At 46.1% G+C, this 26,532-nt stretch overlaps 1 protein-coding gene across 2 annotated transcripts in view; it reads right to left on the bottom strand.

Moving 5' to 3' along the window:
• The window catches only part of LOC139562203 (lysosomal cobalamin transport escort protein LMBD1-like), a 247,937-nt gene that overhangs the window by 100,076 nt on the left and 121,329 nt on the right, over positions 1-26,532 (bottom strand). For both annotated transcript variants that reach the window (XM_071379664.1, XM_071379665.1), the window contains exon 7: positions 19,638-19,711. In XM_071379664.1, the coding sequence (XP_071235765.1) occupies positions 19,638-19,711 (74 nt within the window). The remainder of the gene's footprint in view (positions 1-19,637; positions 19,712-26,532) is intronic.

The raw sequence follows: 26,532 nt of genomic DNA, 5'->3' as shown, positions 1-26,532 counted from the left end.
CAGTTAGGAATATAAACAGAAAAAGTTTCAAAGTGACAACCTTCCTGGATGTGTCCCAGAGGGCATCCTTCCCCCCTATATAGTACACTAATGTTGACCACAGCCCTAAATGACCTGGTCAAAAGTAGTGCACTTTATAGGCAATAGGACACCATTTGGGATGTACCCTCGCTCTCTAATTCACCCAGAGGCCCTGGTCTATCCCAGGTCAATTTACTGGTCTCTGATTAGATCCAAGGAAATTAATCTCGTCACCTGGTCTTTCCCCCATCAGCATCTTAACGCCGGCGATTTAAGAGCGAGGGAAGGATGGAAGGAGGGAAGGAGGGGAGAGGAGAGAGGAGGGGGGGGGCACCAGAGGCATAAGTCACAGTGCTAGCCAGGCTTTTAAATCAAGCCAGAGAAGACTTCAGTGATCAGATGACGCATGAGACTGCAGATTTTCAGACACCATTATCCTTGTAGGGTGACGTTTCCCCCAGAGGATGATCTTACACTTTCCCCTCTAATGGTGCAGGTTAGGAGTGGGGGACATTAAACTGATCCTTGATCTGTACCTAGAGGAAACGTCACCCCAGAGCCCTCACCCCTCCTTGAGTCAATCGACTTGAGGCTGAGGATGTCCTAATATGGCCACCGTACAGGACTGGGTGAGGCCCACAGGAGGTTGGTGGTACCTTAATTGGGGAGGACGGGCACGTGGTAATGACTGGAGTGGAATTAGTGGAATGATATCAAATACATCAAAACACATGGTATGATGTCATTCTATTGACTCCGTCCCAGCCATTATTATGAGCCGTCCTCCCCTCGGCAGCCTCCTGTGGTGACGGCCCTCGTCTACTCTGATATGCAACTACCTCAGTCGAACACAGAGTCGGGTAGTCTGGGACTGTGATATACTGCCATACGCATATGGAAATATAATAGACGCATTAAAAAGTCACTGTGCCTATCATTTTCATTGTAATGTCATCTGAAAGGTGAAATGGAACCCTAAGGCGTATTAAACGAGCACTGATTCACAGAGTGAGTGGTTCGATAAACGGAGTAGCGTTATCATGGAATTTCCCAGAAAATCTGTCAGAGAAATAAATTAATTTAGGAGAGATACATTTTGGAGTGGTTCAAGTTGAAATGAAATGTAACCTATGAACTATTTTTATGGATTTGGACCTACACCCACAGAATCCAAGTCAAATATTATGAAAGAAGCAACGTAACAGGAGCGTGTGGGTTGTTTACAAGAAGTAGGTGTCAAATTGTGTGTGGTATGTCACTGTGTAGGTATAATACCAGTGGTATGTCACTGTGTAGGTACAATACCAGTGGTATGTCACTGTGTAGGTACAATACCAGTGGTATGTCACTGTGTAGGTATAATACCAGTGGTATGTCACTGTGTAGGTATAATACCAGTGGTATGTCACTGTGTAGGTATAATACCAGTGGTATGTCACTGTGTAGGTACAATACCAGTGGTATGTCACTGTGTAGGTATAATACCAGTGGTATGTCACTGTGTAGGTATAATACCAGTGGTATGTCACTGTGTAGGTACAATACCAGTGGTATGTCACTGTGTAGGTATAATACCAGTGGTATGTCACTGTGTAGGTATAATACCAGTGGTATGTCACTGTGTAGGTATAATACCAGTGGTATGTCACTGTGTAGGTACAATACCAGTGGTATGTCACTGTGTAGGTATAATACCAGTGGTATGTCACTGTGTAGGTATAATACCAGTGGTATGTCACTGTGTAGGTATAATACCAGTGGTATGTCACTGTGTAGGTATAATACCAGTGGTATGTCACTGTGTAGGTATAATACCAGTGGTATGTCACTGTGTAGGTATAATACCAGTGGTATGTCACTGTGTAGGTATAATACCAGTGGTATGTCACTGTGTAGGTATAATACCAGTGGTATGTCACTGTGTAGGTATAATACCAGTGGTATGTCACTGTGTAGGTAGCAGCAGCATAATACCAGTGGTATGTCACTGTGAAGGTAGCAGCAGCATAATACCAGTGGTATGTCACTGTGAAGGTAGCAGCAACATAATACCAGTGGTATGTCACTGTGAAGGTAGCAGCAGCATAATACCAGTGGTATGTTACTGTGAAGGTAGCAGCAACATAATACCAGTGGTATGTCACTGTGTAGGTAGCAGCAGCATAATACCAGTGGTATGTCACTGTGTAGGTATAATACCAGTGGTATGTCACTGTGTAGGTAGCAGCAGCATAATACCAGTGGTATGTCACTGTGAAGGTAGCAGCAGCATAATACCAGTGGTATGTCACTGTGAAGGTAGCAGCAGCATAATACCAGTGGTATGTCACTGTGAAGGTAGCAGCAACATAATACCAGTGGAATGTCACTGTGAAGGTAGCAGCAGCATAATACCAGTGGTATGTCACTGTGAAGGTAGCAGCAACATAATACCAGTGGTATGTCACTGTGTAGGTAGCATCAACATAATACCAGTGGTATGTCACTGTGTAGGTAGCAGCAACATAATACCAGTGGTATGTCACTGTGAAGGTAGCAGTAACATAATACCAGTGGTATGTCACTGTGTAGGTAGCAGCAACATAATACCAGTGGTATGTCACTGTGAAGGTAGCAGCAACATAATACCAGTGGTATGTCACTGTGTAGGTAGCAGCAGCATAATACCAGTGGTATGTCACTGTGTAGGTAGCAGCAACATAATACCAGTGGTATGTTACTGTGAAGGTAGCAGCAACATAATACCAGTGGTATGTCACTGTGAAGGTAGCAGCAACATAATACCAGTGGTATGTTACTGTGAAGGTAGCAGCAACATAATACCAGTGGTATGTTACTGTGTAGGTAGCAGCAGCATAATACCAGTGGTATGTTACTGTGAAGGTAGCAGCAACATAATACCAGTGGTATGTCACTGTGTAGGTAGCAGCAGCATAATACCAGTGGTGTGTCACTGTGTAGGTAGCAGCAACATAATACCAGTGGTATGTCACTGTGTAGGTAGCAGCAACATAATACCAGTGGTATGTCACTGTGAAGGTAGCAGCAACATAATACCAGTGGTATGTTACTGTGAAGGTAGCAGCAACATAATACCAGTGGTATGTTACTGTGTAGGTAGCAGCAGCATAATACCAGTGGTATGTTACTGTGAAGGTAGCAGCAACATAATACCAGTGGTATGTCACTGTGTAGGTAGCAGCAACATAATACCAGTGGTATGTCACTGTGTAGGTAGCAGCAACATAATACCAGTGGTACGTCACTGTGTAGGTAGCAGCAACATAATACCAGTGGTATGTCACTGTGTAGGTAGCAGCAACATAATACCAGTGGTATGTCACTGTGAAGGTAGCAGCAACATAATACCAGTCTACTAAGGTGAGAGGCTCACTCAGCCTATGTCCCAAATGGGACCCTATTTCCTACATACACAGTGTATGGGCCCTGGTCAAAAGTAGCGCACTATATAGGACAACAGGAATAGAACATTGATGGTTTTGATTATCATGCTTAAAAGACTACACTAATGCCGTCACCATCCTTTTCATGGGTTTGATACAGTGTGAAATGTGTTTTTATCAGACATGAAAAGTCTGCATCCTTCATGTCATTGACATGGTACAGAACAGAACATAGGCTAGTGATCTGGGATCAGGTACAGAACATAACAGAGAGGCTTGTGATCTGGGATCAGGTACATAACATAACAGAGAGGCTTGTGATCTGGGATCAGGTACAGAACAGAGGCGCTAGTTATATAGAATCAGGTACAGAACAGAACAGAGGCTAGTGATCTGGGATCAGGTACAGAACAGAACAGAGAGGCTAGTTATCTAGGATCAGGTACAGAACATAACAGAGAGGCTAGTTGTCTAGGATCAGGTACATAACATAACAGAGAGGCTAGTTGTCTAGAATCAGGTACAGAACATAACAGAGAGGCTAGTTGTCTAGAATCAGGTACAGAACAGAGGCTAGTGATCTGGGATCAGGGTTAGAACAGAACAGAGAAGCTAGTTATCTAGGATCAGGTACAGAACATAACAGAGAGGCTAGTTGTCTAGGATCAGGTACATAACATAACAGAGAGGCTAGTTGTCTAGAATCAGGTACAGAACAGAGGCTAGTGATCTGGGATCAGGGTTAGAACAGAACAGAGAAGCTAGTTATCTAGGATCAGGTACAGAACAGAACAGAGATGCTAGTTATCTAGGATCAGGTGCCTATCTCACTTATTCATTATGATCTAAGAGGCTTAACTGATCCTAGATTAGCCCTCCTACTCTGAGATGCCTTGTGGATAAAGACCCGGGTCCCCCCTGTCCATATAATCGTATTCATTATGATCTAAAAGGCTGATCCTAGATCAGCACTCCTACTCTGAGACACAGTGAATACGTTCTCTGGCCTCTAACCAGTAGCCAGATAGCCTGATAAGATCCACATAATAGGTGATAGCTCCATTCTGCATCTGCTGTGGTCAAATATTAATTGGCTCCCACCTCAGAAAGTGTTGTGTTGGCCGAAAAACACTCTTGTGAAGGTTACAACTTGCTTACTCTTGAATTTAGTTAAAGTGCATCCACCAGTCTGGGACTGGGCTGTAGCAGAGAGAGAGCTGCTCTGTTAGGGAGTTACATAGGACAGTTTATATACACCCTGGGCTGTAGCAGAGAGAGAGCTGCTCTATTAGGGAGTTACATAGGACAGTTTATATACACCCTGGGCTGTAGCAGAGAGAGGAGAGAGAGGATAGAGAGAGGAGAGAGAGAGCAGCCCAGCAGTGTTAGGGAGTTATCTAGGACAGTATATATACACCCTGGGCTGTAGCAGAGAGAGGAGAGAGAGAGCAGCCCAGCGGTGTTAGGGAGTTATCTAGGACAGTATATATACACCCTGGGCTGTAGCAGAGAGAGGAGAGAGAGAGCAGCCCAGCAGTGTTAGGGAGTTATCTAGGACAGTATATATACACCCTGGGCTGTAGCAGAGAGAGCAGAGAGAGAGCAGCCCAGCGGTGTTAGGGAGTTATCTAGGACAGTATATATACACCCTGGGCTGTAGCAGAGAGAGCAGAGAGAGAGCAGTCCAGCAGTGTTAGGGAGTTATCTAGGACAGTATATATACACCCTGGGCTGTAGCAGAGAGAGGAGAGAGAGAGAGCAGCCCAGCAGTGTTAGGGAGTTATCTAGGACAGTATATATACACCCTGGGCTGTAGCAGAGAGAGGAGAGAGAGAGCAGCCCAGCAGTGTTAGGGAGTTATCTAGGACAGTATATATACACCCTGGGCTGTAGCAGAGAGAGAGAGAGAGAGCAGCCCAGCAGTGTTAGGGAGTTATCTAGGACAGTATATATACACCCTGGGCTGTAGCAGAGAGAGGAGAGAGAGAGCAGCCCAGCAGTGTTAGGGAGTTATCTAGGACAGTATATATACACCCTGGGCTGTAGCAGAGAGAGGAGAGAGAGAGCAGCCCAGCAGTGTTAGGGAGTTATCTAGGACAGTATATATACACCCTGGGCTGTAGCAGAGAGAGGAGAGAGAGAGCAGCCCAGCAGTGTTAGGGAGTTATCTAGGACAGTATATATACACCCTGGGCTGTAGCAGAGAGAGCAGAGAGAGAGAGCAGCCCAGCAGTGTTAGGGAGTTATCTAGGACAGTATATATACACCCTGGGCTGTAGCAGAGAGAGGAGAGAGAGAGCAGCCCAGCAGTGTTAGGGAGTTATCTAGGACAGTATATATACACCCTGGGCTGTAGCAGAGAGAGGAGAGAGAGAGAGCAGCCCAGCAGTGTTAGGGAGTTATCTAGGACAGTATATATACACCCTGGGCTGTAGCAGAGAGAGCAGAGAGAGAGAGCAGCCCAGCAGTGTTAGGGAGTTATCTAGGACAGTATATATACACCCTGGGCTGTAGCAGAGAGAGGAGAGAGAGAGCAGCCCAGCAGTGTTAGGGAGTTATCTAGGACAGTATATATACACCCTGGGCTGTAGCAGAGAGAGGAGAGAGAGAGCAGCCCAGCAGTGTTAGGGAGTTATCTAGGACAGTATATATACACCCTGGGCTGTAGCAGAGAGAGAGAGAGAGAAAGAGAGCAGCCCAGCAGTGTTAGGGAGTTATCTAGGACAGTATATATACACCCTGGGCTGTAGCAGAGAGGAGAGAGAGGAGAGAGAGAGCAGCCCAGCAGTGTTAGGGAGTTATCTAGGACAGTATATATACACCCTGGGCTGTAGCAGAGAGAGGAGAGAGAGCTGCTCTGTTAGGGAGTTATCTAGGACAGTATATATACACCCTGGGCTGTAGCAGAGAGAGGAGAGAGAGAGCAGTCCAGCAGTGTTAGGGAGTTATCTAGGACAGTATATATACACCCTGGGCTGTAGCAGAGAGAGGAGAGAGAGAGAGCAGCCCAGCAGTGTTAGGGAGTTATCTAGGACAGTATATATACACCCTGGGCTGTAGCAGAGAGAGGAGAGAGAGAGCAGCCCAGCAGTGTTAGGGAGTTATCTAGGACAGTATATATACACCCTGGGCTGTAGCAGAGAGAGGAGAGAGAGAGAGCAGCCCAGCAGTGTTAGGGAGTTATCTAGGACAGTATATATACACCCTGGGCTGTAGCAGAGAGAGGAGAGAGAGAGAGCAGCCCAGCAGTGTTAGGGAGTTATCTAGGACAGTATATATACACCCTGGGCTGTAGCAGAGAGAGGAGAGAGAGAGCAGTCCAGCAGTGTTAGGGAGTTATCTAGGACAGTATATATACACCCTGGGCTGCAGCAGAGAGAGGACAGAGAGAGCAGTCCAGCAGTGTTAGGGAGTTATCTAGGACAGTATATATACACCCTGGGCTGTAGCAGAGAGAGGAGAGAGAGAGAGCAGCCCAGCAGTGTTAGGGAGTTATCTAGGACAGTATATATACACCCTGGGCTGTAGCAGAGAGAGGAGAGAGAGCTGCTCTGTTAGGGAGTTATCTAGGACAGTATATATACACCCTGGGCTGTAGCAGAGAGAGGAGAGAGAGAGCAGTCCAGCAGTGTTAGGGAGTTATCTAGGACAGTATATATACACCCTGGGCTGTAGCAGAGAGAGGAGAGAGAGAGAGCAGCCCAGCAGTGTTAGGGAGTTATCTAGGACAGTATATATACACCCTGGGCTGTAGCAGAGAGAGGAGAGAGAGAGCAGCCCAGCAGTGTTAGGGAGTTATCTAGGACAGTATATATACACCCTGGGCTGTAGCAGAGAGAGGAGAGAGAGAGCAGCCCAGCAGTGTTAGGGAGTTATCTAGGACAGTATATATACACCCTGGGCTGTAGCAGAGAGAGAGAGAGAGAGCAGCCCAGCAGTGTTAGGGAGTTATCTAGGACAGTATATATACACCCTGGGCTGTAGCAGAGAGAGAGAGAGAGAGCAGTCCAGCAGTGTTAGGGAGTTATCTAGGACAGTATACAGTGGGGAGAACAAGTATTTGATACACTGCCGATTTTGCAGGTTTTCCTACTTACAAAGCATGTAGAGGTCTGTAATTTTTATCATAGGTACACTTCAACTATGAGAGACGGAATCTAAAACAAAAATCCAGAAAATCACATTGTATGATTTTTAAGTAATTAATTTGCATTTTATTGCATGACATAAGTATTTGATACATCAGAAAAGCAGAACTTAATATTTGGTACAGAAACCTTTGTTTGCAATTACAGAGATCATACGTTTCCTGTAGTTCTTGACTAGGTTTGCACACACTGCAGCAGGGATTTTGGCCCACTCCTCCCTACAGATCTTCTCCAGATCCTTCAGGTTTCGGGGCTGTCGCTGGGCAATACGGAGTTTCAGCTCCCTCCAAAGATTTTCTATTGGGTTCAGGTCTGGAGACTGGCTAGGCCACTCCAGGACCTTGAGATGCTTCTTACGGAGCCACTCCTTAGTTGCCATGGCTGTGTACTTCGTGTCGTTGTCATGCTGGAAGACCCAGCCACGACCCATCTTCAATGCTCTTACTGAGGGAAGGAGGTTGTTGGCCAAGATCTCGCGATACATGGCCCCATCCATCCTCCCCTCAATACGGTGCAGTCGTCCTGTCCCCTTTGCAGAAAAGCATCCCCAAAGAATGATGTTTCCACCTCCATGCTTCACGGTTGGGATGGTGTTCTTGGGGTTGTACTCATACTTCTTCTTCCTCCAAACACGGCGAGTGGAGTTAGACCAAAAAGCTCTATTTTTGTCTCATCAGACCACATGACCTTCTCCCATTCCTCCTCTGGATCATCCAGATGGTCATTGGCAAACTTCAGACAGGCCTGGACATGCACTGGCTTAAGCAGGGGGACCTTGCGTGCGCTGCAGGATTTTAATCCATGACGGCGTAGTGTGTTACTAATGGTTTTCTTTGAGACTGTGGTCCCAGCTCTCTTCAGGTCATTGACCAGGTCCTGCCGTGTAGTTCTGGGCTGATCCCTCACCTTCCTCATGATCATTGATGCCCCACGAGGTGAAATCTTGCATGGAGCCCCAGACCGAGGGTGATTGACCGTCATCTTGAACTTCTTCCATTTTCTAATAATTGCGCCAACAGTTGTTTCCTTCTCACCAAGCTGCTTGCCTATTGTCCTGCAGCCCATCCCAGCCTTGTGCAGGTCTACAATTTTATCCCTGATGTCCTTACACAGCTCTCTGGTCTTGGCCATTGTGGAGAGGTTGGAATCTGTTTGATTGAGTGTGTGGACAGGTGTCTTTTATACAGGTAACGAGTTCAAACAGGTGCAGTTAATACAGGTAATGAGTGGAGAACAGGAGGGCTTCTTAAAGAAAAACTAACAGGTCTGTGAGAGCCGGAATTCTTACTGGTTGGTAGGTGATCAAATACTTATGTCATGCAATAAAATGCAAATTAATTATTTAAAAATCATACAATGTGATTTTCTGGATTTTTGTTTTAGATTCCGTCTCTCACAGTTGAAGTGTACCTATGATAAAAATTACAGACCTCTACATGCTTTGTAAGTAGGAAAACCTGCAAAATCGGCAGTGTATCAAATACTTGTTCTCCCCACTGTATATACACCCTGGGCTGTAGCAGAGAGAGAGCGAGAGAGCAGCCCAGCAGTGTTAGGGAGTTATCTAGGACAGTATATATACACCCTGGGCTGTAGCAGAGAGAGAGAGAGAGAGAGCAGCCCAGCAGTGTTAGGGAGTTATCTAGGACAGTATATATACACCCTGGGCTGTAGCAGAGAGAGGAGAGAGAGAGCAGCCCAGCAGTGTTAGGGAGTTATCTAGGACAGTATATATACACCCTGGGCTGTAGCAGAGAGAGGAGAGAGAGAGCAGCCCAGCAGTGTTAGGGAGTTATCTAGGACAGTATATATACACCCTGGGCTGTAGCAGAGAGAGGAGAGAGAGAGCAGCCCAGCAGTGTTAGGGAGTTATCTAGGACAGTATATATACACCCTGGGCTGTAGCAGAGAGAGGAGAGAGAGAGCAGCCCAGCAGTGTTAGGGAGTTATCTAGGACAGTATATATACACCCTGGGCTGTAGCAGAGAGAGGAGAGAGAGCAGCCCAGCAGTGTTAGGGAGTTATCTAGGACAGTATATATACACCCTGGGCTGTAGCAGAGAGAGAGAGAGAGAGAGCAGCCCAGCAGTGTTAGGGAGTTATCTAGGACAGTATATATACACCCTGGGCTGTAGCAGAGAGAGAGAGAGAGAGAGAGCAGTCCAGCAGTGTTAGGGAGTTATCTAGGACAGTATATATACACCCTGGGCTGTAGCAGAGAGAGGAGAGAGAGCAGCCCAGCAGTGTTAGGGAGTTATCTAGGACAGTATATATACACCCTGGGCTGTAGCAGAGAGAGGAGAGAGAGAGCAGCCCAGCAGTGTTAGGGAGTTATCTAGGACAGTATATATACACCCTGGGCTGTAGCAGAGAGAGAGAGAGAGAGAGCAGCCCAGCAGTGTTAGGGAGTTATCTAGGACAGTATATATACACCCTGGGCTGTAGCAGAGAGAGGAGAGAGAGAGCAGCCCAGCAGTGTTAGGGAGTTATCTAGGACAGTATATATACACCCTGGGCTGTAGCAGAGAGAGGAGAGAGAGCAGCCCAGCAGTGTTAGGGAGTTATCTAGGACAGTATATATACACCCTGGGCTGTAGCAGAGAGAGGAGAGAGAGAGCAGCCCAGCAGTGTTAGGGAGTTATCTAGGACAGTATATATACACCCTGGGCTGTAGCAGAGAGAGGAGAGAGAGAGAGCAGCCCAGCAGTGTTAGGGAGTTATCTAGGACAGTATATATACACCCTGGGCTGGGCCGGTTGTTTGAATTAAGGGGGAGTGGCCACCTCGGCACAAAGACAAGTGATAAATAAACCCTGCAGAGTCATGGAGGATACGGGACCTGTCACTTAGGTTCCATTAGGTTAATCATGCAGAATAATAACACACAGCTGCAGTGATAAATCACATGGACTCTGAAGAAACACAGAGAGGCTGTGGTGAGGACTGGAGGCTGGGCTGGAGAGGGAGAGAGGACTCCAGTATGTAGAGACCAGGGTGAGAGGAGAGGGAGAGAGGACTCCAGTATGTAGAGACCAGGGTGAGAGGAGAGGGAGAAAGGACTCCAGTATGGAGAGACCCGGGTGAGAGGAGAGGGAGAGAGGACTCCAGTATGGAGAGACCAGGGTGAGAGGAGAGGGAGAGAGGACTCCAGTATGGAGAGGCCAGGGTGAGAGGAGAGAGAGAGAGGACTCCAGTATGGAGAGACCTGGGTGAGAGGAGAGGGAGAGAGGACTCCAGTATGGAGAGACCAGGGTGAGAGGAGAGGGAGAGAGGACTCCAGTATGGAGAAACCAGGGTGAGAGGAGAGGGAGAGAGGACTCCAGTATGGAGAGACCAGGGTGAGAGGAGAGGGAGAGAGGACTCCAGTATGGAGAGACCAGGGTGAGAGGAGAGGGAGAGAGGACTCCAGTATGGAGAGACCAGGGTGAGAGGAGAGGGAGAGAGGACTCCAGTATGGAGAGACCAGGGTGAGAGGAGAGGGAGAGAGGACTCCAGTATGGAGAGACCAGGGTGAGAGGAGAGGGAGAGAGGACTCCAGTATGTAGAGACCAGGGTGAGAGGAGAGGGAGAAAGGACTCCAGTATGGAGAGACCCGGGTGAGAGGAGAGGGAGAGAGGACTCCAGTATGGAGAGACCAGGGTGAGAGGAGAGGGAGAGAGGACTCCAGTATGGAGAGACCAGGGTGAGAGGAGAGGGAGAGAGGACTCCAGTATGGAGAGACCTGGGTGAGAGGAGAGGGGAGTGAAGGAGAGTAGGGGATTCTGCAGCATTCTCTCCCTACGAACAGAGGGGAGAGAGAAGAGAGGGTGAACATAGGATACAAGAGTGTGTGATACAGAGAGAGACAGAGAGAAATAGAGACGGAATGAAAGAGAGAACTCCCAGCCTCTGATTTGTCTCCCACAAAGAAGCCTATTTGTGTGATTGACTCAGCATCACAACACAGCACATCAAAACACAAAGCTTGCTGGGAGACTTGATTTCCTGCAGGCCTATCTCACCAAGCCCCTTTAACAACATGGGGTCAACCCAGCAAAGCTGGAAAGACCAGCAACGTCTGCATCCCAAATCACACCGTAGTCACTACTCAGTGTATGACTTAGGGCACTATTTTGGGTTCTAGTCAAAGTGCACTATATAGGGAATGAGGTGCCATTTGGAACGCAAGCGACATCTCTATCCTCCAGAAGCTCCCGCATGGCACAGCGGTCTAAGGCACTGCAGCTCAGCGGTCTAAGGCACTGCAGCTCAGCGGTCTAAGGCACTGCAGCTCAGCGGTCTAAGGCACTGCAGCTCAGCGGTCTAAGGCTCTGCAGCTCAGCGGTCTAAGGCTCTGCAGCTCAGCGGTCTAAGGCTCTGCGGCTCAGCGGTCTAAGGCACTGCGGCTCAGCGGTCTAAGGCACTGCAGCTCAGCGGTCTAAGGCACTGCAGCTCAGCGGTCTAAGGCACTGCAGCTCAGCGGTCTAAGGCTCTGCAGCTCAGCGGTCTAAGGCTCTGCAGCTCAGCGGTCTAAGGCACTGCAGCTCAGCGGTCTAAGGCTCTGCAGCTCAGCGGTCTAAGGCTCTGCAGCTCAGCGGTCTAAGGCACTGCGGCTCAGCGGTCTAAGGCTCTGCAGCTCAGCGGTCTAAGGCACTGCGGCTCAGCGGTCTAAGGCACTGCGGCTCAGCGGTCTAAGGCACTGCAGCTCAGCGGTCTAAGGCTCTGCGGCTCAGCGGTCTAAGGCACTGCGGCTCAGCGGTCTAAGGCACTGCAGCTCAGCGGTCTAAGGCACTGCAGCTCAGCGGTCTAAGGCACTGCGGCTCAGCGGTCTAAGGCACTGCAGCTCAGCGGTCTAAGGCACTGCAGCTCAGCGGTCTAAGGCACTGCAGCTCAGCGGTCTAAGGCTCTGCAGCTCAGCGGTCTAAGGCTCTGCGGCTCAGCGGTCTAAGGCTCTGCGGCTCAGCGGTCTAAGGCTCTGCGGCTCAGCGGTCTAAGGCACTGCAGCTCAGCGGTCTAAGGCACTGCAGCTCAGCGGTCTAAGGCACTGCAGCTCAGCGGTCTAAGGCACTGCAGCTCAGCGGTCTAAGGCACTGCGGCTCAGCGGTCTAAGGCTCTGCGGCTCAGCGGTCTAAGGCACTGCAGCTCAGCGGTCTAAGGCACTGCAGCTCAGCGGTCTAAGGCACTGCAGCTCAGCGGTCTAAGGCACTGCAGCTCAGCGGTCTAAGGCTCTGCAGCTCAGCGGTGTAAGGCACTGCAGCTCAGCGGTCTAAGGCTCTGCAGCTCAGCGGTCTAAGGCTCTGCAGCTCAGCGGTCTAAGGCACTGCAGCTCAGCGGTCTAAGGCACTGCAGCTCAGCGGTCTAAGGCACTGCAGCTCAGCGGTCTAAGGCACTGCAGCTCAGCGGTCTAAGGCACTGCAGCTCAGCGGTCTAAGGCTCTGCAGCTCAGCGGTCTAAGGCACTGCAGCTCAGCGGTCTAAGGCACTGCAGCTCAGCGGTCTAAGGCACTGCAGCTCAGCGGTCTAAGGCTCTGCAGCTCAGCGGTCTAAGGCACTGCAGCTCAGCGGTCTAAGGCACTGCAGCTCAGCGGTCTAAGGCACTGCAGCTCAGCGGTCTAAGGCACTGCAGCTCAGCGGTGTAAGGCACTGCAGCTCAGCAGTCTAAGGCTCTGCAGCTCAGCGGTGTAAGGCACTGCAGCTCAGCGGTCTAAGGCACTGCAGCTCAGCGGTCTAAGGCACTGCAGCTCAGCGGTCTAAGGCACTGCAGCTCAGCGGTCTAAGGCACTGCAGCTCAGCGGTCTAAGGCACTGCAGCTCAGCGGTCTAAGGCACTGCAGCTCAGCGGTCTAAGGCACTGCAGCTCAGCGGTCTAAGGCTCTGCAGCTCAGCGGTCTAAGGCACTGCAGCTCAGCGGTGTAAGGCACTGCAGCTCAGCGGTCTAAGGCACTGCAGCTCAGCGGTCTAAGGCTCTGCAGCTCAGCGGTCTAAGGCACTGCAGCTCAGCGGTCTAAGGCACTGCAGCTCAGCGGTCTAAGGCTCTGCGGCTCAGCGGTCTAAGGCTCTGCAGCTCAGCGGTCTAAGGCTCTGCAGCTCAGCGGTCTAAGGCACTGCAGCTCAGCGGTCTAAGGCTCTGCAGCTCAGCGGTCTAAGGCACTGCAGCTCAGCGGTCTAAGGCTCTGCAGCTCAGCGGTCTAAGGCTCTGCAGCTCAGCGGTGTAAGGCACTGCAGCTCAGCGGCCTAAGGCTCTGCAGCTCAGCGGTCTAAGGCTCTGCAGCTCAGCGGTCTAAGGCACTGCAGCTCAGCGGTCTAAGGCTCTGCAGCTCAGCGGTCTAAGGCACTGCAGCTCAGCGGTCTAAGGCTCTGCAGCTCAGCGGTCTAAGGCACTGCAGCTCAGCGGTGTAAGGCACTGCAGCTCAGCGGTGTAAGGCACTGCAGCTCAGCGGTGTAAGGCACTGCAGCTCAGCGGTCTAAGGCACTGCAGCTCAGCGGTCTAAGGCACTGCAGCTCAGTGCTAGAGGCGTCACTACAAACCCTGGTTTGATTCCAGGCCGTATCACAACCGGCCGTGATTGGGAGTCCCATAGGGCGGTGCACAATTGGCCCAGCGTCGTCCGGGTTAGGGTTTGGCCGGTGTAGGGTTAGGGTTAGGGGTAGGGTTTGGCCGGTGTAGGGTTAGGGTTAGGGGTAGGGTTTGGCCGGTGTAAGCCGTCATTGTAAATAATAATTTGTTCTTAATTAACTGAATATAATAGTTAAATAAAGGTTAAAAAGAAGTGGCCAGTGTAATTATCCACTCTTTAAAGAAGGACTGTAGAAAGCAAAGTGAAGCAGAGAGAACAGAATAGTGGGGTTAAATCCATGCTGAGCAGGACTATACATCTTTAAAGAGAGAGAGGCTCTTTAGAAACTCAATCTATGCGATTGTGTATTGTTTATACAAAGAGGCCTGGTCTGCTTCAAATGGAGGACGACATGTCATTTCTTGAATAACAGCATTAAAGGCATTATTTATATATATATATATATATATATATATATATATATATATATATATATATATATATATGTGTGTGTGTGTGTGTGTGTGTATAGAAACGTGCATCCCACCTGAGGATCTGTCTATTTCCTGTGTTTGAGGGGAGCAAAATCCACTTGTCACTTAAATCTCGATGGATTGATTGCTTTCCTTTTACTCCTGCGACTCTTTCATACCCGTCGTGCCTGTCGTTTTTCCCCCTGTTAACATTACGACCGTGGAAATGTTTGTAATGACCTGTCAAACACACCTAGTAATGGCTGTAATGGGCTGAATGGGATACATTGTCTTTCTGTTGATTCTATAAGAACGCTTATGCTTCCTCTTGGGATTTAACGCACCATCTTGACACTGACTGTACGTCACAAGAAAGAGAACTGAACTTTATTTTGATGAGTGTTCATTTAAAAAAAAAAGTGAATTGAAAAAAGTTATAATTTAATACAGTTGGAATGTTTACAAATTAGATGCGCTGAAATGAAAGCAACTTCCAAAAATGAAAACTGGGATGATAGTGATATTATATCTGATCTCACAAACAATTTAAAGTATGTTTAGATCGGTGTAATAGCCAAGCATTTTATTTTAAATCCCATGGGTATCTTCCTTGACATACTTATTAAATAATGCCTGAGAACGTGACACCAGTAATGAATGAGGCAGTCTAGACAGCGCAGGTGAGAGCAGGTAGAGCAGACAGAGCAGTTGTTTGTGGGTGCAGCCTAGCTCCACCCCGTTATGTTAAATTATTAATATATGCAAATACACCTGGTGCATTTATGCAAATATGACACATATAACTCTCTTTAATTTAACACTTTTGTGGTGGAAATTACAGATACAATAAGAAAATATATAAATATATGAGTGCATTCTAAGAAAAAAAAAGACATTTGACAAAAGTGACAATAAATCGAATATCTAAAATCCCACCAAAATCCATGAACTTCATTCATTATTTGTCTGCACCCACCAGTAAAGTATTTTATGTTCTATAATTCAGTCAATATCTGCTGTATTGTAACTATTCTAAGTGTGGAGTATCTTCAACCGCTACACTTGTATTAACATCTGCGAACCATGTGTATGTGACAAATAAAATTTGATTGGAACTGTTGCTTTTACTAGAACTGTTATTAAAACTATTTGATGACCGTTTCTAGTGTACGTACAGTTGAAGTTGGAAGTTTACATACACCTTAGCCAAATCAGAAGTTTACATACACTCAATTAGTATTTGGTAGCATTGCCTTTAAATTGTTCATCTTGGGTCAAACATTTCGGGTAGCCTTCGACAAGCTTCCCACAATAAGTTGGGTGAATTTTGGCCCATTCCTCCTGACAGAGCTGGTGTAACTGAGTCAGGTTTGTGGGCCTCCTTGCTCGCACACACTTTTTCAGTTCTGCCCACACATTTTCTATAGGATTTGAGGTCAGGGCTTTGTGATGGCTCCAATACCTTGACTTTGTTGTCCTTAGGCAATATTGCCACAACTTTGGAAGTATGCTTGGGATCATTGTCCATTTGGAAGATCCATTTGCGACCAAGCTTTAACTTCTTGACTGATGTCTTGAGATGTTGCTTCAATATATCCACGTAATTTTCCATCCACATGATGCCATCTATTTTGTGAAGTGCACCAGTCCCTCCTGCTGCAAAGCATACCCACAACATGATGCTGCCACCCCTGTGCTTCATGGTTGGGATGGTGTTCTTCAGCTTGCAAGCATCCCCCTTTTTCCTCCAAACATAACAATGGTCATTATGACCAAACAGTTCTATTTTTGTTTCATCAGACCTGAGGACATTTCTCCAAAAAGTACGATCTTTGTCCCCATGTGCAGTTGCAAACCGTAGTCTGGCTTTTTTATGGTGGTTTTGGAGCAGTGGCTTCTTCCTTGCTGAGCGGCCTTTCAGGTTATGTCGATATAGGACTCGTTATACTGTGGATATAGATACTTTTGTACTGGTTTCCTCCAGCATCTTCACAAGCTCCTTTGCTGTTGTTCTGGGATTGAATTGCACTTCATGTCTAGGAGACAGAACACGTCTCCATCCTGAGCGGTATGACAGCTGCGTGGTCCCATGGTGTTTATACTTGCGTACTATTGTTTGTACAGATGAACGTGGTACCTTCAGGCGTTTGGAAATTGCTCCCAAGGATGAACCAGACTTGTGGAGGTCTGCAATTTTTTGTCTGAGGTCTTGGCTGATTTCTTTTGATTTTCCCATGATGTCAAGCAAAGATGCACTGAGTTTGAAGGTAGACCTTGAAATACATACACAGGTACACCTCCAATTGACTCAAATGGTGTCAATTAGCCTATCAGAAGCTTTTAAAGCCATGACATCATTTTCTGGAATTTTCCAAGCTGTTTAAAGGCAGCTTGGTGTATGTAAACTTCTGACCCACTGGAATTGTGATGCAGGGAATTATAAGTGAAATAATCTGTCTGTAAATAATTGTCAGAAAAATTACTTGTGTCATGCACGAAGTAGATGTCCTAACCGACTTGCCAAAACTATAGTTTGTTAACAAGAAATTTGTGGAGTGGTTGAAAAGCGAGTTTTAATGATTCCAACCTAAGTGTTTGTAAACTTCTGTACGTACGTGTGTGTGTGTGTTGCTCCCCTCTCCCACTGACACCACCACCCCACCCCCTCCAGACATGTTCAGTTCACAGACTAGGTACCATGATAGCAGCCATGAAAAATAGACAACATTAAGGAGTGTTAGGGCACAGTCAATTTCTCTTATCTGGTAGAAAAACCTGGGACAGCTACAGTATGCTGAGGGAATCAAAATACAGGCCTATATTAAATGGCCCCTGAGCATGACATGTATAAATAGGGGGCGAACAAGTGCGACGGCGGAGCGGGCATATACATCACGTCAAAAGCCCCCAGCACTCTCAGGTGAAAGACGACGGCCAATGTGAGTGATTGAATGCCACATTCCTAGAATCACAAAGCATTACTAATACTGAAAGGCCACTCAATCACTGAGAGCATCTGTAGGTCTCTAAGATGCTGTGATTCATACATGTTCTCTCTTCTCTAACACGTCTCTAACTAAATTCACTGAACCGAATATTTAGTCAAATAGATAGTGTTCACCTTAGGCTAAGACTACACTGTAGTAGTACTAGTAGTAGTAGCAGCAGTAGTGGTTGCAGGGATTTACATTTCTTAAGTAAAAATACTTTAAAGTACTACTTAAGTAGTTTTTTTTGGTATCTGTACTTTACTATTTATATTTTTGACAACTTTTACTTTTACTTCATTACATTCCTAAAGAAAATGATGTACGTTTTACTCCATACATTTTCCCTGACACCCAAAAGCACTCGTTATATTTTGAATTCTTAGCAGGACAGTAAAATGGTCTGACTCACACACGTATCAAGAGAACATTCCTGGTCATCCCTACTGCCTCTGATCTGGCGGACTCACTAAACAAAAATGCTTCGCTTGAAAATGATGTCTGAGTGTTGGAGATAGCCCCTGGCTATGCGTAATTTTAAAAAACAAGAAAATGCTTAAGTATATTTTAGCAATTACATTTACTTTTGATACATAAGTATATTTAAAACCAAATACTTTTAGACTTTTACTTTACTTAGCATTTTACTGGGTGACGTTCACTTTAACTTGAGTCATTTTCCATTAAGGTATCTTTACTTTTACTCAAGTATGACAATTTGGTACTTTTCCACCACTGAGTGGTGGTGGTGGTAGTGGTAGTGGTGGTGGTAGTAGTATTGGTGGTGTGAGTGGTAGTGGTAGTAGTAGTAGTGGTGGTAGTAGTTGTAGTAGTAGTACTGGTAGTGCTGGTAATAATAGTAGTAGTAGTGGTAGTAGCAGTAGTGGTAGTAGTAGTAGTAGTAGTAGTACTGGTAGTGGTAATGGTGGTAGTAGTAGTGGTGGTAGTGTTAGTAGTGGTAATGGTATTAGTAGTGGTAGTAGTGAACCACTACTATCACTACTACTACCACTACCACCACCACCACCATTACCCCTACTAGTAGTAATGGTAGTGGTAGTAGTGGTGGTAGTAGTGGTAGTATTAGTGGTGGTAGTGGTAGTATTAGTGGTGGTAGTGGTGGTAGTAGTGGTGGTAGTGGTAGTAGTAGTGGTGGTGATGGTAGTAGTATTAGTGGTAATGGTAGCACTAGTGGTAGTAGTGGTAATGGAAGTAGTAGTAGTAGTAGTCGTAGTAGTGGTAATGGTAGTAGTAGTGGTAATGTTAGCACTAGTGGTAGTAGTGGTAGTGGAAGTAGTAGTGGTAATGGTAGTAGTGGTGGTGGTAATGGTAGTGGTAATGGTAGTATTAGTGGTAGTAGTAATAGAAGTAGTAGTAGCATTAGTGGTAGTAGTAGTGGTAGTAGTAGCAGTAGTGGTAATGGAGGTTGCAGTAGTAGTGGTAGTAGTAGTAGTAGTGGTAGTAGTAGTAGTAGTAGTAGTAGTAGTAGTAGTAGTCGTAGTAGTAGTCGTAGTAGTAGTAGTAGTAGTAGTAGTAGTAGTAGTAGTAGTAGTAGTAGTGGTAGTAGTAGCAGTAGTAGAAGCAGTGGTAGTTGTAGTAGAAGCAGTGGTAGTAGTAGTAGTAGTAGAAGCAGTGGTAGTAGTTGTAGTAGTAGTAGCAGTAGTAGAAGCAGTGGTAGTAGTAGTAGTAGAAATACTGATGTGTTCTAAATATTTCACTTCAAAACTGTACCCTTTCCAATCCTGTGTAGTTCAGTTGGTTAGAATGTGGCGTTAGCAACACCAAGGTCATGGGTTTCAGCCTACATACATGACTGAACAGACAGGGAGGTCATGTCCCTTTAAGCCACTGGACCGGTAACACTTGGAACCTTTCCCCTTGGAAGATTAGATTATTTTATGTGCGGTTATGGCCCTCTCGAGCCACATGCAAATCAATGAAGTGACAGCGGCCATTGGCCACCCGTCGAAGGTCGCTGGTCCCAACTCACTCACCCTGTAAGTGATCCCTGCCAGGACACACACAATGTAAGTGATCAAAACACACACACACAAACACACACAGACTCACCGTGTAAGTGATCACTGCCAGCATGCCAATCAAGGTCAAGGAGCTGATGGAGAAAGACAGGGCTGGTACACCATCTGTAGGGGAGGGAGAGGGAGAGAGAAAGAGAGAGGGAGGGAGAAAGAAAAGCAAGAGAGATAAAAGGAGAGAGCAGAGAGGGAGAGAGAGAAATAGAAGGGAGGGTGAGAGAGAGAGTGAGAGAGAGAGAGAGAGAGAGAGAGAGAGAGAGAGAGAGAGAGAGAAAGAAAGAAAGAGAAAGAAATAGACGGGAGGGAGAGAGAGAGAGAGAGAGAGAGAGAGAGAGAGAGAGAGAGAGAGAGAGAGAGAGAGAGAGAGAAAGAGAGAGAGAGAAATAGAAGGGAGGGAGAGAGAGAGAGAGAGAGAAATAGAAGGGAGGGAGAGAGAGAGAGAGAGAGAGAGAAAGAAATAGAAGGGAGAGAGAGAGAGAGAGAGAGAGAGAGAGAGAGAGCACAACAAGCATTGTAAGTAGATGTCAAACAGTGAGAGCATGTTCTATTCTGTTCTCTTCCTGTAACTGTAACTGAAATGATGAATGGACACTTGAGGAGATATTTCAATCAGCTGAAAGAGATGCCTGTTTCAGATCATGTACATGTTTGATTTGTTTCCATTTGTTCCCCCATTTCATCTCTGGTTCAAGGGTTGTCACAGAAAGGTCACAGATACTTTTGGCCTCGAAACATCAAACTTTTTCCGTACGTCAGGAAAAATACATTTAGAAATGAAAAAGGACATTTAGAACCGTCTAATATCATTTCAAATGCTGAAGAGAGTGTTATATAAAAAAGGACATTAAGAAAGCACTAATGTTATCCCAGTATATTATTTCAGAGTTCAGCATATTAACAAAAGTGTGCTTTACCATTTGTAAAGAACATTTAAAATGGATGTGCTTTAAGATTTTAGGCTGGGTATCTGTAAAGCACTTTGTGACAACTGCTGATGTAAATACAGCTTTATGAAATACATTTGATTGATTATAAATTGATTGATGTTGAGAAAAATCGAATACTATTATAGATCCTAAACAATCCAAAAGTGCAGTATATTAACAAAGCCAAACGCCTGGCTCGCTGTCCTGTTGATTAGCTTGATGTGTGTCACCTTTGATGGAGAAGAAGAAAGGCCATTTGATGAGAAGGGAAGGGGGGAGAAGGTGGCCGGGGCTACCCGTCAGGGATGAAGGACAGTGGGTGTCAGTCAGACCAGCTGTCAGGGATGGAGCCAGAAGACCCAGAAGACAGAACGATTGATGGGTAGAGTGATCGCCTCTCTCCCATGATAGGATCCCAACTGTCAGGGAAGAGAGGGCTGAAAGCAGCCCCACTGTTGGCCCCTCATGGTTCCCCCTGGTTCTTGCCACAGTTCCCCCTCTGGCCCTCAGAAGCAGGCCTAAGCCCTGAGGTGCCTAGCAACAGACCTGGGATCAAATACTATTTGAAATGGTTTTATTTTATTTAGCCTTAAAATAAATCAAATAAACCCTGACAACCTGGAGTGCCAGATGGTTCTAATGGTTGCCCGTAATTGTTACTCTTCGTGCTGGTTTTACCCTGGTTCTCTGTACTGTTCACCATTACCTGGGTTCGAATATATTTGTAATACTTTAGATGGGCTTAATTGAGCTTTCCTGGCACAACGGAACAGATGTAGAAGTCCCAAAAGTGCAAACCCTGCCCATCTGGCACTCCAGGCAAGCTAAAACAAACACTCAAATTACTGGAAATGATTTCAAATAGTATTTGAACCCAGGTATGCCTAGTGGTGTCGAGATCACCTGTCATGTTGAGCCTAGATATTACAGTATCCTGCTGCCTACCAGGCGGCTCAATCATCCTACTTCAAAACACAAACCCCTATTTCCTACAGAGCAGTCATTTGATCATCAAAAACAACAAACTCCCCTTTATTTATTGATGACATCCCCAAGATAGACGCTGCGTTTCCGTTTCTCGCAAACCACTTTTGTGGGCTAGGACTTCCAGGACACAGACACGGGAGGAAAATGGATATAAATTAAATACTTGCGCTTAATTGTCGTGTGGGCATAACGGGGAAAAGAACAAACGTGTTTGAAGTCTGACAGCCTGAAATGAGCATTAACATTTGAATAGGTGTTTTCCTTTGTGATCTCCTCCAGCTTTTGTTAAGTGTCTGAGTTTGGTAAGTACGAGAGACAATACGCTTGGCAGGTTCTGCAGAGGACAGCATCAGTGAAGTCACCGCACAAAGAGACAGACCGGGGGATGTTATGTCTGCTGCCTCTGTCGGCTTTGGGTTTATTAAATCTGATTTTTCAGGGGATTAGACAGAGAGAATATAGTCTATTACCAGGTGTGGTGCTCCACATCAGACGAAGAAAGCTAGGTTCCATAGACATGGAGAGAAGGCAAATCTCCACCACTCTCAGCATCAGACGAAGAAGAAAGCTAGGTTCCATAGACATGGAGAGAAGGCAAACCTCCACCACTGTCAGCATCAGACGAAGAAGAAAGCTGGGTTCCATAGACATGGAGAGAAGGCAAATCTCCACCACTCTCAGCATCAGACGAAGAAGAAAGCTAGGTTCCATAGACATGGAGAGAAGGCAAACCTCCACCACTCTCATTGGGGGCTATCGCCATTTTACAGTAGTCCATTTTTTTAAATTATTATTCTTCATTGGCGGTTTGTAAACAAACTGAAAATATGCATACCACCACCTACTGTGCTGGACTGTGTAGTCTGAACAGGCATACATCCATAAAGCCTTTAATGCCCATGCAAAACAGGCTTTGTGGAAAATGTGCCTTCTATCCAACTCTGCCGGAATCTCTAAGTGCAGGAATGAGATCAGGAGCCCCTTATCTCCTAGTGCATATAGCCTAGGCCCTTCAGGCTCTGTGTACACCGAGGAGAGGAGCCTTCCTACCTTCCACCGATGCAGTGAGGAGAAGTGTTTATTAAAACAGCTGCTTCAGCCCCAGCACTCCCAGACAGCACTCGGCTGCTTCTCCTCCCTGTCTGTAGCAGAGATGGAATCATGCAGATATGGACACGCACACTAAGCTGCAACTGGATTAGTAGGCATGCAGGTGGTGGTGAGTGGTGGAAGTGGATGTAGAGAGAGAGAGACACACACACACACACACACACACACACACACACACACACACACACACACACACACACACACACACACACAGGTGGAAGTGGATGTAGAGCGAAGGTGAGAAGCTGTCTGAGACATGTTGGTGTAAGACCCGGGGGGGGGGGGGGTCTGTCTGTTCAAATAGCTGGTGAGATTATCATGGCGAACCATGGAAAAATACTGTTGTTATGCCCCTTAAGGTTCAAGCACAAGATATTTATCGAACTGTACATGGATAGTAGGAGATATCCAAGCAATCCTGTCATACAGTATAGCGAGGTGTTTACAGCATGTTTAAAGGGTGAATATGGAACAGGGGTCAAGGAGAATAAAACCATTCACCAGTGACCATAGTATTGTTTTAATCATGTGTCATTACTATTACTGTTGGCTACTGATGGGGGGTTGGTGAGTTGTTCCCTGATAACATGTTTCATATATTTCCTTTAACTCTAAAGGACAGCTTCTTCCACTGCTTCTCAGTATCAAAAGGATAAAACACCCAGATATTGCTGAACATTGACAACAAGCTTTAAAATATTTAGTGATGAGAAGACAATATTGTCTTAAAAAAACAGCTGCACTTTCTTCCAATGCTTCTCAACAGTCTGAGTCACTAACTATTGTTGAACACTGAAACTGCCGACAGGCATCAAAACTCTTCAGTGTGGCGTACTGTGCTCAGTCTTCCATCCTGGTCTTATTAAATGAGTCTGCTTCTCCAGTCTCTTGATCTGGTAAGCAGGAGGGCTAAGGAAAGGGGGAAGGGGTGACCTACTCAGATGCACAACTGAATGCATTCAACCAAAATGTGTCTTTTGCGTTTAACCAAACCCCTCTGAATCAGAGAGGTGAGTGGGGGCTGTTTTGGGACAGTCCCAAAACGCACCCTATTCCCTACAGTTGAAGTCGGAAATTTACATACACTTAGGTTGGAGTCATTAAAACTCATTTTTCAACCACTCCACAATTTTCTTGTTAACGAACTATAGTTTTGGCAAGTCGGTTAGGACATCTACTTTGTGCATGACACAAGTAATTTCTCCAGCAATTGTTTACAGACAGATTATTTACCTTATAACTCATTGTATCACAATTCCAGTGGGTCAGAGGTTTACATACACTAAGTTGACTGTGCCTTTAAACAGCTTGGAAAATTCCAGAGAATTATGTGATGGCTTTAGAAGCTTCTGATAGGCTAATTGACATAATTTGAGTTAATTGGAGGTGTACCTGTGGATGTATTTCTTTGGTGCAAAAAGTGCAAATCGATCCCAGAACAACAGCAAAGGACCTTGTGAAGATGCTGGAGGAAACAGGTACAAAAGTATCTATATCCACAGTAAAACGAGTCCTATATCAACATAACCTGAAAGGCCGCTCAGCAAGGAAGAAGGTACTGCTCCAAAACTGCCATAAAAAGCCAGACTACGGTTTGCAACTGCACATGGGGACAAAGATCATACTTTTTGGAGTAATGTCCTCTGGTCTGATGAAACAAAAATAGAACTGTTTGGTCATAATGACCATCGTTATGTTTGGAGGAAAAAGGGGGAGGCTTGCAAGCTGAAGAACACCATCCCAACCATGAAACACAGGGGTGGCAGTATCATGTTGTGGGGGTGCTTTGCTGCAGGAGGGACTGGTGCACTTCACAAAATAGATGCCATCATGAGGAAGGACAATTACGTGGATATATTGAAGCAACATCTCAAGACATCAGTGAGGAAGTTAAAGCTTAGTCGCAAATGGTTCTTCCAAATGGACAATGACCCCAAGCATACTTCCAAAGTTGTGGTAAAATGGCTTAAGGAACACAAAGTCAAGGTATTGGAGTGGCCATCACAAAGCCCTGACCTCAAACCTATAGAAAATTTGTGGGCAGAACTGAAAAAGCATGTGCGAGCGAGGAGGCCTACAAACCTGACTCAGTTACACCAGCTCTGTCAGGAGGAATGGGCCAAAATTCACCCAACTTGTGGAAGGCTACCTGAAACGTTTGACCCAAGTTAAACAATTTAAAGGCAATGCTACCAAATACTAATTGAGTGTATGTAAACTTCTGACCCACTGGGAATGTGATGAAAGAAATAAAAGCTGAAATAAATTATTCTCTCTACTATTATTCTGACATTTCACATTCTTGAAATAAAAGGCTGATCCTAACTGACCTAAAACAGGGAATTTTTATTAGGATTAAATGTCAGGAATTGTGAAAAACTGAGTTTAAATGTTTTTGGCTAAGGTGTATGTAAACTTCCGACTTCAACTGTATATAGTGCACTACTTTTAACCAGGACCCATGCCATTTGAGATGCAGTCTTGTTCTGTCTATGCTATATATCCAATCCAGACAGACTGAAACCTTCCCCTACGCAACTGAAAACTACCGTAGCCTCATTACTGATAGGAACAAGGAGGCTTTTGCCTTAACAGGCTTTTTATGCTTCTCCAAAACTAAACAGAAACATTCAACGGACCCTGAGAGACGAGACCCAGCCAGAAAAATAAAATAGCTCAAATTGAACTGATCATTAATTTAATTGGAATGAACCACTGACTGATCATTCAAATAATTAATAATTTCATGGCAGTGGACCGCTGAGGATAGAATGTTTCGCAAGCATGAAAGACACAGACGGCTTCTGTTCGCGCGTGTAACCAGTCACCGTAACACCCTGAATCTCTGGGGTGCATCTGACCCCATTTAGTTGATGTGAAACAGAAAGCCCTTCAGGGTAGACATTATGCACTGGGCCAGGGAACACGAACACACACACACACACACACACACACACACACACACACACACACACACACACACACACACACACACCCACACACACACACACACACACACACACACACACACACACACACACACACACACACACACACACACACACACACACACACACACACACACACACACACACACACACACACACACACACACACACACAAAAGCGGTGGTTGTCTGTGGTTGTGTGTGTGTTCCCTGGCCAAGTGCTCTGATCCAGGGAACACAGCTGGAAGGTAATGAAGCATAATGGTAATGAAACATAAGGTGTTTCAGGTGTTGATTGTGAAAAACAAGTTCATTTTAATACTGACTATTAGTAAGAGCGTGGTGCTAGCAAAACCAGGGTATCGATTGACTATTGGTAAGAGGGTGGTGCTAGCAAAACCAGGGTATCGATTGACTATTGGTAAGAGAGTGGTGCTAGCAAAACCAGGGTATCGATTGACTATTGGTAAGAGGGTGGTGCTAGCAAAACTAGGGTATCGATTGACTATTGGTAAGAGGGTGGTGCTAGCGAAGCCAGGGTATCGATTGACTATTGGTAAGAGAGTGGTGCTAGCAAAGCCAGGGTATCGATTGACTATTGGTAAGAGACTGGTGCTAGCAAAACCAGGGTATCGATTGACTATTGGTAAGAGGGTGGTGCTAGCGAAGCCAGGGTATCGATTGACTATTGGTAAGAGAGTGGTGCTAGCAAAGCCAGGGTATCGATTGACTGTTGGTAAGAGACTGGTGCTAGCAAAGCCAGGGTATCGATTGACTGTTGGTAAGAGACTGGTGCTAGCAAAGCCAGGGTATCGATTGACTATTGGTAAGAGACTGGTGCTAGCAAAGCCAGGGTATCGATTGACTATTGGTAAGAGACTGGTGCTAGCAAAGCCAGGGTATCGATTGACTATTGGTAAGAGGGTGGTGCTAGCGAAGCCAGGGTATCGATTGACTAT

The sequence above is a fragment of the Salvelinus alpinus genome, chromosome 32, assembly GCF_045679555.1.
Source record: "Salvelinus alpinus chromosome 32, SLU_Salpinus.1, whole genome shotgun sequence".
Taxonomy (NCBI): Eukaryota; Metazoa; Chordata; class Actinopteri; order Salmoniformes; family Salmonidae; genus Salvelinus; species Salvelinus alpinus.
The sequence above is the reverse complement of the archived record's forward strand: the minus strand, read 5'-3'. Positions and strand labels throughout refer to the sequence as shown.